We start from the raw sequence: 16,219 nt of genomic DNA on the forward strand, positions 1-16,219 counted from the left end.
AAAATTATTATATTATCGGTTCTACTCCAACCAATGTATTTTATGAGCACAAACGTTAAAAGTTACTGCATTACAGGTGCACTAAGCATATGGATTTGAAAATGAATAATCTATGAATGAACTCGGCAGGTGTCTGGGAAGCTACTGGTCTCTTTATCAGATAAATCTCGGAATATTTAGCAGCTTCTTGAGATCGCAGATGCGGAAGTATAAGTCAAGTCTGTAATAAGAGGCATCAACGAAAGATTTTGTGCATATTTTAAAAGTAATATACCTCAACTGGTGAATGAAACTTCCAGTTACAGACGTTCACCAGAAAATAATAATGACAGAGAAGAATATTTCACACAATCATGGAAGTTTGTTCGAAAGCTATGACGAGAAATCACAGCTACACATGACACCTATACTCCGTGGCTAAATCTGATTAAAATATCGACTATATTTAACACATGTATCATGCTAAGACGTCGTACTTCAACAGAGAAAGTTTGGATCGCGCGAACATCATCCTTCTATCCATTATAAATATAAGTCTGCTATACTCATCCGGGCTCTCACTCAAACAACAACATATTGTTACACTATACAGAAGCTACTGCATATTAACAAACACAAGATTAGTCGTTTAGAATAAAAAAAAAAATAAAGTGTCATTTTTCTGTAATGTCTCTCGAACCATTTCCCTTTTATTATTTCAGGGTCCGCTCAAATTCCAGCTCACTCTCTCGGTGGAACCTACCTGACGCCGTCGCTTGAGCACTCCTGCAAAATACCCAGTGACGGATTTCCAATTTTTAAAGAAGAGAATGAGAATGTGACAACAGTGTAAGTATGATGCATGCTGACTGCTTTCGCAGATTCATGTTCTGTCATACCAAGTCGTCGTCTGATCACTGTATTCACGTTTCTGATTGTTTATGGAAAGTAGGTTCAGTTAATTAATTTTCAAGAGGGGTGTAGTTACTGGTTTTTAGGAGAGACATTCCTGATTAGGATCAGAGTGATTGTTCATCCACAAATGAAATAATAGAGGTTTCCGATAATATATCAAAACTGTCATTAAGTTTTTACCATGATTTAGCAAAAGTCGGGTTGAAGCGCGCAGGGAAATTTATATCAGCAAAAGAAGAAATATAGTTTCAGTAAACAGTTAATAATATAATTTAGTCTAATGTTACTCAGCACAGTTGATCGACATATTTGCTCAAATATTCGACATCATTTAAGTTCACTTTCACGAATACAAGGACACGAAGGGCATAGGAACACACGCGTTGGGCAATTTGTTTTACTTAAAAAACAGTAGGAGGTTTTGTCCTCTGAATTCACCTTAGTTACAATAAGGACTAGAAAGGGAGTCGAACAGTGCAAACCTCCGTCACTACATAGTCATCCAAATACTCTTTATCTTAGACTCACTCTTTCTGGAGGTCAAAGATCCTGATTAGCATAGGTGTGCAAACAGAGAAACATGAACCAGTTGTCGCCTGGAACGTAGGAAACGCTCAGTGCAATAATGTGCAATGGTGTGTTGAAAGACTCATAGTCTTGACAGATTTGGAAAGCCACAGAACTGATGTTTTCAAACCATCCATCTGTTGCCATGGGCTGTTTCCAGACCGTATTATTTCATTGATAATTCTTGAGAGAATATATGAACAAAGACAATACTACATCGAAATGACCAGTTTCAGTTGATTCTGGCAAAGAATAAATGAATGGAGAACGCAAAGAGCGTCGAAAACCGAAATAGAAAGAATAATTGATTTTCGTTTAGAAAGAATAATTCAAATACGAAAGTCTGGCAAGAAAATGAAGAAAAATGTGCTCTCTCTGACTGTTTTTCAAAAGGTTTCTTTTCTAAAAACGTGCTTCTTAATCCAGCAAATAGGAAAGTTAGAATATTATATGAGTTTTGATACATTTTCTACACAAAAATCGACCCTACTTTTTAAGGAAAGCGTTCAAGTATATAATAAACTACGACAAATAGTTTCCCCAAACTGCTCTCGCGTGTTTTCTATCGCAATACGTATTCAAAAGCCTAATTTCTTGGGTCTTTTAATCCGGGCTTCTGGAGTCCACCTTTAGGGAACGAACGGAGTCTGCCAGTGTGTTTGGCTGAACGAGACACAGCTTATTGGTTATTGGTTTTAACATTATTACTATTACTTTGTTCATATTGATAATGCATAACGGGACTTCCGACGTTTTTCACATAGATTTTCCTATTTCAAATCCGTGCAAAAGAGGCAGAAGGAATATCAGTAAGAAAACTTGTGCCATTTGTAGGCATCAGCCCTATTCTTGAGAAGAATCAGATTTCTGTTCTAGAGAAAAAGCTTTTCAAGAGCAGGGATTTAATCCATTTCCCTGCTACTGTACAAGGCCTTCCACCAATTTTATCTAACGTGTGAGAGGAGACTTTTGGCGAGAAGACTGTCCGCCTGAACTCGGTTTCTTGTAAAAATCATTCTAGGAGTATCTTACTGTTATGTTGGTTATAAAAGTAAAATAAATAATAATAATAATAATAATAATAATAATAATAATAATAATAATAATAATAATAATAATAATAATAATAATAATAATAATAAATTTTTAAGTTTACACTCCACACTTTACATCATTTTATCGTGGCGTTCAACACTACCTACACGAATTAAATAATCTGCATATTGATCTCTTGCAGAAGTGGCCAAGATGCTTCCTCTCGGTGCATTTCCTGAAGAGAGGTTTATCGGTGGGGCTTGAAAAAGCGTGTCTTAGTTCCTGTAACTATATCAAGTAGATCGTGCCCTAACATAATTAGGCAAAATGCAACATGCTTGTGCTATGTTCCCAGCAAATGAACTTGTTAACATTGATTGGTCAGAGGGATATACTCCACTCATGTGTGTCTGTGTGTATATATATATATATATATATATATATATATATATATATATATATATATATATATATATATATATATATATATATATATATATATATATGTCATTGCAATAGCCACAATGTCCTCTTAACTTCTCGAATTCTTCGCGCTTTTTTGGATATGGTTGTCACTACAAACCCGTAAGATCCAAGCACAAGAAATTGAAGTGGCTGTGATGCCCGCCGCTTCAATTTCTTGCACTTGGATCTTACGTCTTTGTACAGCAACGCGACCTCCTTGTGATTATGGTGACGCGGGCTCGTTTCCCGCGACCGGGCATCACAGCCACTTCAATTTCTTGCGCTTGGACCTTACGGCTTTGTAGTGACAAGCATATCCAAATAAGCGTGAAGAATTCGAGAAGTTAAGAGGACATTGTGGCTATTACAACTGCATATGTATCTGGTAAAAGTGACCAGTACATTCTACATATATATATATATAGTTTGTCTGTGTATGTATGCATATTTTTATATACATGCATACACTCCACATTAAGCTATTTGCATCCTTAATCAGTGCAACTATCCTGTCAAGAAAATTTTAAGGACATTCTGAAACTGCTGAAGAATTCGGGATCAGATTCTCGCAGTACTGGAAAGAGAGTCATGGAAATCTCAGTCCCCCAAACAGGGTGCACCCACTATCATCACTGTCTTAGCGTCCGCCACTACCACAGGCGCTTATGAAGACAAACGCCTGTTATTTCCTTCCCCAACGGCCCCCATCCCAAACTGATACTGAATGCAATGCACAACTGACCGTCACAGTGTGTACAGTCACCGCATTGTTCCTCATTGGTCGGGTCGGTATCATTCTCGGCACTCTGATGGGCCCGCGTTCGACTCTCCGACCGGCCAATGAAGAATTAGAGGAATTTATTTCTGGTGATAGAAATTCATTTCTCGTTATAATGTGGTTCGGATTCCACAATAAGCTGTAGGTCCCGTTGCTTGGTAACCAATTGGTTCTTAGCCACGTAAAATAAGTCTAATCCTTGGGGCCAGCCCTCTCTAGGAGAGCTGTTAATCAGCTCCTCAGTGGTCTGGTTAAACTAAGGTCTACTTTTGCACACGGATGATTACCATTATAGCCAATGCCTTGATTAGGATTTTTTAAAAGTTTTGAATAACTTTTCAACTTAACTCTGAACAGGAAAACTCCTTTGCAACTGCCTTATAAGGAAGATGAACCCCTGGGTGGGGGGGGGAACTGCAATTTCAAAAATTCACTGTAAATCAATGAATGTATATATTACTATTATTTTATTTGTAAATTAGTTTTGATAATTAAGGAATTCAATGATCAGGGTTAAAGGGAAGCTAATAAGAAATATTTACAAAAATATAGAAACTTTTTCGAGGCATGAGTTCAAACGATATATTAAAAAATTTTTTTGTTAATAATTGGCTTCTCGAAAGGAGGATATGGAGTCTGAATCATCTTGTGGCAAAAGTCATTGTTTCTGAAGCCAACAGCTCGAAATCTGGGTCAGAAAATTTGGTACATTTTTTGCACCTGAAAAATGTACGTAATTTTGAAGATTTATTTTGGCTGCTAAATACTGATAGATAGATAACCTTGAAAATTGCAATGGATATTGTTAAAATATCACAGTAACCCGAAAAACCAAATGTTCGTTAACAATACCAAAAATGCCCCCAAAAATATGTTCCCAAACGGTGCCAAGATAAATTTAGTATTATGATTGCAAGAAAAACGATTGATAACGCAGTTACTACACACAGAATTTATACAAAATTATTCATATTTGTAGTTTAAACGCTTAGATTAAAAAAGGAATGAGTTTCTGCTTCTTACCTAGTTTTTATGACAGTGTTTTGAGAGGGCCAAGTTGAAGCTGCAGGCACCATCATCATCCCCACCGCCTTCCTCCTCGTTTTCCGCATCACTTGGTCGTCATCTGCGCTGACATGGTCGTCCATCTCATACATATCATCTCCGTAAGGATCTGACGTGCGCCTTGGTCGTCACAGTTGAACAATTCAGCAGCAATCTGCGCACCAGCAAGAGTTCTCGATGCCATGGTTGAGTCTGCAACAGAGGAAAAACGCATTGTATCAGAAAAGCATTCGTATGGCAGGATGTGGCAACACTGGCCTGATCTGGCTACCTGGACATCAAAGCACACAAAAATATATAATTTCTCTCTAAATTACACCGTTCACAGTAACACAACGCTTACAGACTTTACGAAAATGAAATGCAGGGAAGGGGAGGGGTCATGTAGGACACAGCCAAAACTTAGAGGCAGAGAAAACAGCGTTTGCAGTGTTGACACTCCACAGCGCTTTTTCTGGCTATCACAGCAGACAGAGAACTGGGAGTGTGCACTGTGCAGGTCAGCAGTACCCAGACGTGACAACTAATCCGCGCAAGATCGAAAGAAGTGGTTTTGCGCATCAGGCTCAGTCCCCTCTTCAGACTGGCCTTCTTGTCCAAGGTTTATAATGTTAAAACAAGGAAAGTGAGACTGACAAATAATAGAATAAGTATTTTCTTCTATACAGTGAGGTCAAAATCTTAAAACCAAGCCTTGTGGAGAATCTAAAAAAAAAAAAAAAACAGACAGATAAAGAGGCCTCGAAACAAACGTACTATAACAAGGAAATTTGAAAAGTAAGACAAAAATCTTGAGTCCGATAAAGCTGGTTTAATCAAGTACTTAAACTAGACCAAACGTTTTTATCATTGGTTTATTTGTGATTATGTTAACAAAGAGACAAGCAGACGACCAAGCAACAACCTGGTTTTATCTCACCAGTTAAAATGAATACGCAAAATATATCCTTTTTATGATAATGCAAATATTGATAATCAAGGAGCTCTGGATTTTAGATGAAATATGATTTCTTGTAAGAGACAACTTCAATTTTCGAAGTTCTACATTGGTGTGCTGTACGTAATAATTCTCAATCATTTTATAAATTTCCGTTTTTTCATTACGGTAAACATGATGCAGGCGTTTAACGTACAATTTTTTTTCCACAGAGAAGCTTGCTGGTACAACAAAAACACCTCTGAAGGGATTGAAAAAGTCCCTTGCACAGAATGGGATTTCGACAATTCCACCTTTCTGACAACTCTCACTTCTGAGGTAAGACTTCCAGGTAATGAGAGAAGGGATTTGGATGTCAATGGTAGGGGCCTTGTTTTAGATATCTTGCTTTGTTTGTTGAACTATACAAGAAGGAATGTTACCTTCACGATATTTTCAGAACATTGATGATGTTCCTTCTTCTAAATAAACTTTATGGATAACATACAGTCCTGATATGTGTTGGATGGTGCACCCAAACTCAGCGATGTCTGAAAGTTGACACTGCTGGTGGGCTGGATATATGCAGCCTGATTTTTGGATAGAATGTGGGCAAGTGGCTGATGCTCCTCAAGTGTATGGCAAGAAGTTCTCTTTCAAAACTGCAATATTTTTCTTTTTACCTAAAGTTAGTTTTTTAATGAAGAGACTCAGGAGTTGAGTTGTCCTGCTGATTAACTGTTCAATAACACCACTGTTGTGATGGTGCTTGTATCTGAGTTTGGCCCGAGGCTGGCATCTACCATGGCATTTTTAATGGCTTTGATGGCATCGCACTGGCCAGGACCCCAGTTGACTGTTTTGGCATGTATGATAGGGGCATCATAGAAGAGGTCCAAGGTTTGTGTGATGTTGGGCAAGAATCAATGATAGTAATTCACCATACCTGTGAAATCTTATATTTCTTTTATGGTAGTCGGTGTTTAGTATTTCTTGATAAGTGATGCATTGAAGGGTAGAAGGTGGACTGCATGCTGAGACTTGTGATCCAGGAGCTCAAAAGAGGGTGCCTCAGTTATGCACTGGGGACTACCACTACCCCACAGGAGGGATAGTACGTTTCTGATATAGTTTTGGTTTTCTTCCTAGTTTGGGAAATGATGTTGTCAACATAGCAGATACAGAAAGAGAGGTCTCTAAGGATCTTGTTCATCATTATCTGGAATATGGCCCTCGAGTTTCAAAGGACAAACATCGAATAGTTGGAGGTGTAGGTCTCTAACAGTTTGGTGATTTCTGTTTTTGGGATGTCCACATGGTGTATCAGGACTTAGAAGTACCCCTTAATTAGGTTGAGATTGTGTATCAGGACTTAGAAGTACCCCTTAATTAGGCTGAGATTGTGTATCAGGACTTAGAAGTACCCCTTAATTAGGTTGAGATTGGAGAAGATTTTTGCTCAATGGAGAGTGGAGGTGATGTCTGTGTTGCCTGGAAGTAGATAGTGGTTGGGCTCTATTTGGGAGCTGAGTCATCTGCATGGGCACCGGGAGCCATCCAGGTTTTTTACTATGAAGAGCAAGATAGCCCAGGGCCTAGAGGCCTTTCTGGCAATACTCATCTGTCCCATTGCCTAAAGTTTTTCCTTGCAGCAAGCAGTTTCTCTGGTAGCATTTGAAGTAGATTGAGGGGTCTATGGTCTTGATGTGGCATTGTATGTCATGCTTTGCAGGAATCATGGGGCTCTGTCTGAATTTATGAAACCCTTAAAGAGGGCATGTAGGCCCTTGGGTCTTGCTGAATATATGGGTGGTTGCTTGGGGCCCATGGTGATTGGGGTCACCTGAAAATAAGCCACGTCCAGGAGACGGCGATAGACATCATCAGCTAGGAGTCAGTAGTGCCTGAGGAAGTCGGTGCCAAGCAGGGAATTTAGATGCCTGCATCAATAAAGTCTCACTGATATTTCTTTCCCATTACATAAAAGGCTGAGGCATCAGTGACCATATGTTGCTACAGGGCTTCACTGGTTGCCACCTGGTGCAGCTCAGTGGGCAGCAGCAGTCTTCTTTTGATGCAGTTAGTATGAACTTCAATACACCCCCTTCCACCAAGAACCTCCCACTGGAAGGGTGGTTGGTGATGTAGAATTTGGGGGTACAGGTGTCCATCAGGTTTGTGGCAACCACAGTTATTTTCATGGGTTGCCACCTTGCTTGTTTTATGCCCTGCTACATCTATGGGTATAGTTCTTGGCTGCCTTCTTGAATCAATGGCTGCATATGCAGAGCATGGGTGGGTGGGTAGGGGCTCACTTTCTGTCACAGCTTGTATAGGCACTTGTGGGTGGAGTTGGCCTTCACTTTACCATCTTGGTCCTGTTTGTAGCCTTCTCTGACTTAACAGACAGCCTGAGTGGTATGTTGCTGTTGGAAGGCCTTGCATTTTAGATGCTAGATGGTGTAGTCATATTTATTCTTGCGAGGCAACCTACTCTAGTTTCTCAACAGCTCTGAGTCCTGGCAACATCGGTAGGATTTTGAGTTCATCCCAGGATGCCTTTGCTGTTGTGTCCCCTTGAGGAGCATCCAACTAGTCAGGGTCTTGTCAAACACAGGTGAGTGGTGGTAGGGAGAACCTATCTGATGCAGGTAGTTGCATGCAATCCTCTTCCCCTAGTGTTGGGGAGAGAACATCTGGAATAGCCTTGAGGACAAATTGCAACACCTATATTATTTTCTGTAAAGTATAATCTATTAAAAACTGCAAAAGTCAAATTTAATACAAAGTACCGTATTTCAAAAATAGACCCTGGAACAAAATGGTAGCCACATTTTATTTCATAAATGTTGGTTCATGACGCCAATTTCGCCCATGAGTGGATATTGTTTATGGACCCCCAGGTGCTAAGCCCATTCAGGATTCACTGTTCTTTCACGGATGTATTTAGCACTTTCATTGTCATTCATGTTAATTTTCACTATTATCAGCACTAAACGCCATCATTCACGTTCACTTTGTTCAAATTTCAAGAACCTGCCTGCATTATGGAGGTTGTCAGGGCTGGATTGTCAGAGTGACTGACAGCACCTCTGGTTGCTGTCCAGTCTGAAAAGCAACTGACGGATTAGCCTCTGGCAGCTGCAGTGTTTAAGACGATTTCGTCCATAATTAGTTAAGAATGAAGATTATGTTTTCCCCTATTGATTAGTTCAAGATTGCCTGATTCGGTCAATCATGTGTCAGCACATGAAGCACTGCAACTCAACTTTAAGTGGCCCATCGGGGATACTTGCCCAAAAAAACCGTTAAAGATAGCAAAGAAAAATTGCAGTGAAAGAATCTGAAAGTCTTTGAAAGACGAGATATATGAAAGTAAATTTGAGAAAGAGTAAAATAATAAAGCCAAAGAGAAACTAAGAAGACGGAACCATGAACGTTAATATAGATGCTGCAAGAATGGAAGTCGTAACAAGCATCCAAAAGATTTGTAAGAGAACTGGAAGCAAAAGTTGGAATGTATAGAGGAATTGTTAAGTTAATTTTTATTTAAAAACATGTAATGCATGTGTGGAATTAAAATTTTAAAAATTAAAGCTGATTACACGAATTGTTTACATAGTATAAGCATTTATTGGTAAGCAATATAGATTTTTTTAAGTGGGGGAGATCAGAGTCAGTTGATCAAATTCTTTGAAAATCAGAATTGACAGAAGAAAGATTCTTTTTCTGGGCTTACTTCTTATTATAAAAGATTGCTCATGCAGTTTCTGAATTCATTTCAAAATGATCTTATCTTAGATACCGAAAAAATAATTATAAGTATAAACGATGACAGAATTAGCTGAAAATCTTTTAGAATCTAATGTTTCTTTTTTATTAGTGTCTTGAAGTAATTTTCCTTTTTCGTTTCAGTTTCAGATGGTGTGTGAAAAAGAATATTTGAGGCCTACATTTCAGAGTGTGTACTTCGTCGGAGCTCTTGTTGCAGGCCCTATCATTGGATTTTTGTCAGACAGGTAAAAACCCTCCTTGTTTTGAACAACTCAATCTCAAAAGCAATCGTAGATTTCAGAAAAGATTCTTGTCATTCCAGTTTTGATTTCATTAAAATAACTAAGATCGATTTTGATGGTGTGTCAACTGAATTGGTTTTCTTGGAGTTTAGAGATCAATTGTTCATTTCTAGACACAAAATTTGCAGAGGACAATGCTCCATGTTAGTTAAAAGTAACATCAACAAGTCATAACAGGTGCCTGAAAGGTTTTAGTTGTATGGAGCACAGAGAATAGCCATTGCCAACTGAGGGAAGAAAACACTAGATTGAAACTCAAAATACAATATATATATATGTGTGTGTGTATGTGTGTGCGTTTGTGTGTAAAAAGAGAGAGAGAGAGAGAGAGAGAGAGAGAGAGAGAGAGAGAGAGAGAGAGAGAAGACAGCAATCACCTCAAAATTGATACTTCAAGTGCTGAATGGCTAATATACCACCCCTGCGCAACCAGCTTCCATATCACCTCTTCTGAACTCTACAACGAAACTCTACAAACACACACATACACACACGCATGCGCGCGCGCATACTCCACCATTTACCTCTACCACGCACACATTCATTTGCTTCCTGGATTTTAAGGTTCCTAAGCCTACCTCCCCTCCCCTCCTCCCACCCTCCAACTTTCAGAATGTGTCCTATTTACACCAACCTGACCTCTTCCACACTTTGCACATGGCAGAAGCAAATCTTTGAACTGCCTCTTCCTCTCCCTACATTTCCCACATTTCCAATTCTTCGTAGGTCGCATATACCTTGAAACCGTTTTCCTTCATCCACTTGCATTATCTGCAAAACAGTTTCAAATGGGAGATTTGGCTCAACAATCGCTTCATTCATTCCAACTGTCTCATCCTGAGAGACTACAAGCTTCCTCCGAGTCTTACACAGTGTAAGGGCGTCAAATCGCGCCTCTCTTTCCTTGCGTTTCTCCCTTTCAGATGTACATTAATCACGTCATGTACTTTACCTGTCTTTACGTCAGATTCTTTGCGTGCCTCACCTTATGCATCATTGTACGGCCTTTCTGCCGACATGTATATCTACCTTTTATATGTCATGTAACAAATGTTGTACGTATTTTTATGCTCGCTAAAAAACACAATCTTGTATGGACGCCGCAGGGGGTCTCGGGTCGCCCGCTACCTTTCCGTCCGCTTTTCGTCTCATAAACACCTGTCGCGAATAATAAAGCTTTACTGGCTGCTCTAGGAGCAAGAGCCCGTGCTGGCACAAGGCCAGCTAAATCTAAAACAACAACAACAACATAATAAAGCATCAGTCTCGTACCTCTGACTTTTCTTGAAGCCTCACAAACGATTTTTTGTCTATTTTGGGACTCACCTATTCTCTCATCTCATTCTAGTATGATATATTTACTCTCAAAAATACTTGCGTGAGTCTACTGCTGCTATTCTTCCACCATACATACTAACATTTCTTCACTCCATTCTCCGTTTTCATTTACCCTTGTAGCTTTTCTCTTTCTCGCAATTTACTTCAATTTTCATCTCTTACATTAGTCTCTGCAGATTCCTTTCGCTATTTCCAGTCACAGTGTGTCTTGTGCAAGGATCAACCATCAAACAATCCATTCATGGCAAATTTCCTTATCCCACACCTTTGCCCTTACTTCTATTCTCCTCTTTATTGACCTCAAACATCATTTCATCTATGAAGATATCAAACCTGCTAAACACTTTCTGCCGATATGCAATCATGTTCTTCTAAAATCTCCTAACTTTGCACTCTCTTCACTTCTGGTGGGGTGGGGGGATTAAGTCTAACACATGCTACATTACGCCGAGTTTAACTCGATTAACTCCTCATGAACATACTGTATATAATATATATATATATATATATATATATATATATATATATATATATATATATATATATATATATATATATATATATATATATATATATATATATATATATATATATATATATATATATATACTCATCACTTTTATAGACATATGTAATTCTAATACATAATGTCTTAACATTCTTGCTTTTGGATATGCTTGTAACTACACATCCAAACACAAGAAATTGAAGAGACTTGCTCCTCCGTATTGCTGTGGTTAATTTGTGTTACTTTTATTTTTGTTTTTCTTCAAGCTATCAAAAAGCGCATCACTATATCCATGTGTCCCATTAACTTTCTTTTAACGTGCTTTTATTCCCATTTTTGTATGGGGTAAGCACCCGGGACTTTTTGATTTGGCTTTGGGTAGACCTGACTGATATTTGTACTTTGTTTTGCTCATTATGCAGCGAAGAAGCTCTGTTACTTCGAGACGTTAATTTCAGTTTTTTAGAAGGTTTGTTGGCTTTGTTTTATTTTGTCTGTAACAATAATGTTTTTTTCTTTAAATTTCCGTAATGTTTAATTTCGGTTTTACAATGTTTTGAACTAGGAAATTTATGTTTCACTGCTGTAACACTGAGCCATCGAGGCTCTATATATGTAGTTATTAGATAATTATATATATATATATATATATATATACAGTATGTCTGCATTCACAGACATCCTGCGCTCCTCCGTATCTGTCGTAATTTGTGTTACTTTTATTTTTGTTTTCTTTCGCTTCAACGGCATCACTCCTCCATGTGTCCCATTAACCTTTTGTTCCCCCGCTCTGCTGACTGATATTTGTACTTTATTTTGCTATTATGCTCTGTTACTATTAATTTCAGTTGATTTTTTTTTATTTTGTAACAATAATTTTAATTTCTTTAAATTTTTAATGTTTAATTTCGGTTTTACAATGACTAGAAATTTATATACATACATTATTTAGATAATTATGAGACGTCGGAATAGAGACGCATACATCCACACATCATCTTCCTTGGTCTTGGCTTTATATACTGATACATACATATTTATATATATATAAATAAATTTCTGACTCACATCAGGATTGAACCCAGGTCTTTCAATTGAAAGGCAAGGGTGCTGCCCACTAGGCCATACAAGTCATGAAAGTCAGGTTCCACCTTCTTTTACGACTTGTATGCCCTAGTGGGCAGCAGCCCCCTTTGCCTTTCAATTGAAAGACCTGGGTTCGATCCTGATGTGAGTCAGAAATTTATTTCTGTTCCACATGTGACTGTGTGTTGATTATTTCTAACACACACAAGGAGACTTCACGAACTATGTACGTGTTTATTACAAAAGCTGAAGTTTCCAGGAAGCAGCCTCATTTTCAAGGTTGAAAAACACATTTATGATATTTTAAAATGTTAAAAAGACTCAGAATTAAGAAATTCACCAATTACAAAAACTTATATTTAACAAATAAAATGTAAGGACCTCATGGCTACCTTTCAGAGGGGGAACCAACGGCTGAGTGACGCCAAACAAAAACAAATACAGGTTTGGTTCCCCAAAGAGATTTCATTTCTAAATGGCTATTGTTTGTTTTTGTTTTTAGAAAATTGCGACCCATTCAAGGTTTCTTTAAACAATTATATAGCTTTCTTAACTGTAAGTTTTTAATGTTCCTGATGTAACCAAATTGGCTTTTTACTTTAGTATTCCTGTTATTCATAAAAGTCTTTTCATGCTTAATTGATGATCTGATTCACCGTCACCTTAGGCAGCTAACAGTTCTGTCATACAAAAGAACCCATTAACTACGCGTTCTTTTTTCTTCAGATAGAAAGATAAGCTCAACTCCCTGATGACTTCCAATGTCGTGTATTTGTTTACTCGCCCCAACTGTAAGGTGGGGATATATGTTGGGGCTTCTCGGCGCCTACTAAAAGTGAGAATTGATTGTCATCAGGAAGTTAGTTATAGAACAGGGGTTAGATTGAGTATAGACATTTTAGAATTCTCCCCAGAGACACCTCACCTCATCAGTTAGCAATAGCTGAGCCATTGTACATTAAGAACCCTGTCTCGACTTGCAACAACCACAGTATCTCTACAAAACTGCACTTATCTTGACCTTGACCCTATCTTTGTTTTTCTTTGGTGTCACTCAGTCTGTAGGTTCCCCCCCCCTTGAAAGGTAGAGACCTTTCTGACAATTTTTGTTTTTGGTTAAATATTCATTTTGTAATGTCTAAATTTCTCAATACTGAGTCTTTTTAACGTTTTTAATATCACAATTGCGTTTTCGGCTTTGAAAACGAGGAGTCGTCGTCCTCGAAACGCCGGAGTTTACAATAAACGCAAACATTGCTCATGAAGTCTCCTTTAGTTCCTCGTTCTCTGTTGGTTGACAGCAGCACTTCACATTTTCATACATATATTATGTATATGTATATATAATATGTATATATATATATGTGTGTGTGCGTGTTTGTGTGTGTGTGTATCCGTTATCTAGGACTAATATTTCTTGTGGGCCATTATCTTTTTGATATTTACAGTCCTTTGTTTATGTTTTTATAGTAATCTCCAACAGGCTTGTACTGTACACGCTGCAAAGGTGGATATGTACCGGGTTAAAACCCTTGGGGTCACTAACTAAAATATATATATGCATATATATAATATATATATATATATATATATATATATATATATATATATATATATATATATATATATATATATATATATATATATATATACACTAGCACTGCCTGGGAAAACTCTGAATGACAGTCCACTGTACAGGTAGGAGAGGGGAGAGGGTAGGGGAGGGAGAAGGGAGGGGGGAGGGGGAAGGTGCAAGGGGAGGGGAAGGGGGATTGAAGTGCAGGGGAAGGAAGGGGGAATGACAGGGGAGATATAGGGGAAGGGTAGTCACGTTCCTCTATCAGAAGAGAATAAAAGACACCTCCACTGAACAAAGACAATATTTAAAAAATATTGTATTTCTACGATACATGCTCATGTGTGTCTGTCTGTTTATATGTGTGTGTGGGGGGGGGGGAGAAGGTCTGTCTCTCTTGCAGCAACAGACGGACCTTTTATCGATTACGTGAAATGCACCAAACGGCAAATCGGAGGAGAGTCGTGTAGGTATCCGACTTCATCGAAATGGACGAATCTGTAGTGGCTGAACATACTGCTAACTCGTTACCACATGGAACTTCAGAAACTCAAGGAAGAAATGGAAGTATGAGCATTAGGCCTGGTAGTTGAAATCGAAATGGTGGGCTTATTTTGATAGTGTGTGATCATCTCAGAATTTGTGTTTTTCCCGTTTGTGTTTGTGAGAGTTCGCCGAATTACGTTTGATAAACATGTAAATAATGACTATGAGAGGCTTCTCGTTTGTCCTGAAATTCTCTGAGGGTGGCTGGGGATCGCAAGCGATTGGCCCTCATTTCGAAAGGTGACTGCCTCCGTTAAGAAACGTTTTTGATATAGCGTAGTAGAAAAATGTCATCGCTAAACATTGCTTTTTTCCTCCAATTCCCTTCATTTTCTTCTCGATTCTATGTTTACATTATTTGTTACTACTCGCTTGAGTCTTCCCCAAATTTCTCAAATTCCTCGTGGTTGTATTACTTATGCACAGAATATTTTCTAGAAATGTTCCTCATCCCCTAACATCCAGTCCTCTACAAACCCCGCTCCCACCAGAGGCGGCCTGTCTAACAGAAAATGGAAAGCTCAAAACCACTGTACGTGTGTCGTTCTCGGAACCTTGTCCCATCTACACTCACCTCATTTATCGATACAGGTGTTCAGTGTTGACTTTGTCATGCTTTATGACTGAATGAAAGTCATTCTAATTCAGTCAAGTACATCTGTTTAGTTCTTTGTAAGTACTACACTGATTATAGGGTTCGCAGTGGGAGGAGTTTAATGGCATCACCAAAAGAAAAGGTGGTGGATTTCTGCCCAATTTACTGGTGACTCCTATAACGTTGCTTAAGAAAAGGTGGACAGCACCGGTAAAAACGAAAATTTCATTTGTTTCGTCTGTGTTTGTATGTCTGTCATGGGGTAGGGGTTTGATTTTGAGTTATAAACCTTTCTGGGGTGACATAGAGGCTGTGTGAAAAATTTTGTCTGGGTCTGTCAAGCAGTTCGGATTTCTATAGCGTCCAAATAAACATGCAAACATTCACTTTCATATAATAGCTGTAGATGTATATATATATATATATATATATATATATATATATATATATATATATATATATATATATATATATATATATATATATATATATAATCATATATATATATATATATATATATATATAATCATGAAGCTACAAATGATGTTTAATATCCAATTCACGCTACTTCGGGAATATCCCCGATGGGGAATTATCATGGAAGGGGAATTTATAAGTGATAAATGGATTGGTATTGTCGGGTCTTGATCCCTCAACACAGTTACCTTCCAACAACTCCCGTCGATAATCTACCCCTTTGGTGATAATTCCCCATCGGGGATATTTCCGTAGTAACGTGGATTTGATATTAAACAACATTTGTAGCTTCATGAT

General features: G+C 38.1%; 1 protein-coding gene across 1 annotated transcript in view; it reads left to right on the plus strand.

The window, feature by feature from the left end:
* Positions 1-16,219, plus strand: part of LOC136835897 (organic cation transporter protein-like) — a 53,793-nt gene that overhangs the window by 13,859 nt on the left and 23,715 nt on the right. Inside the window, exons 3-5 of the mRNA XM_067099750.1 lie at positions 702-828; positions 5,954-6,059; positions 9,636-9,739. Coding sequence (XP_066955851.1) covers positions 702-828; positions 5,954-6,059; positions 9,636-9,739 — 337 coding nt within the window. The remainder of the gene's footprint in view (positions 1-701; positions 829-5,953; positions 6,060-9,635; positions 9,740-16,219) is intronic.

The sequence above is a fragment of the Macrobrachium rosenbergii genome, chromosome 55 (genome assembly GCF_040412425.1).
Source record: "Macrobrachium rosenbergii isolate ZJJX-2024 chromosome 55, ASM4041242v1, whole genome shotgun sequence".
NCBI lineage: Eukaryota > Metazoa > Arthropoda > Malacostraca > Decapoda > Palaemonidae > Macrobrachium > Macrobrachium rosenbergii.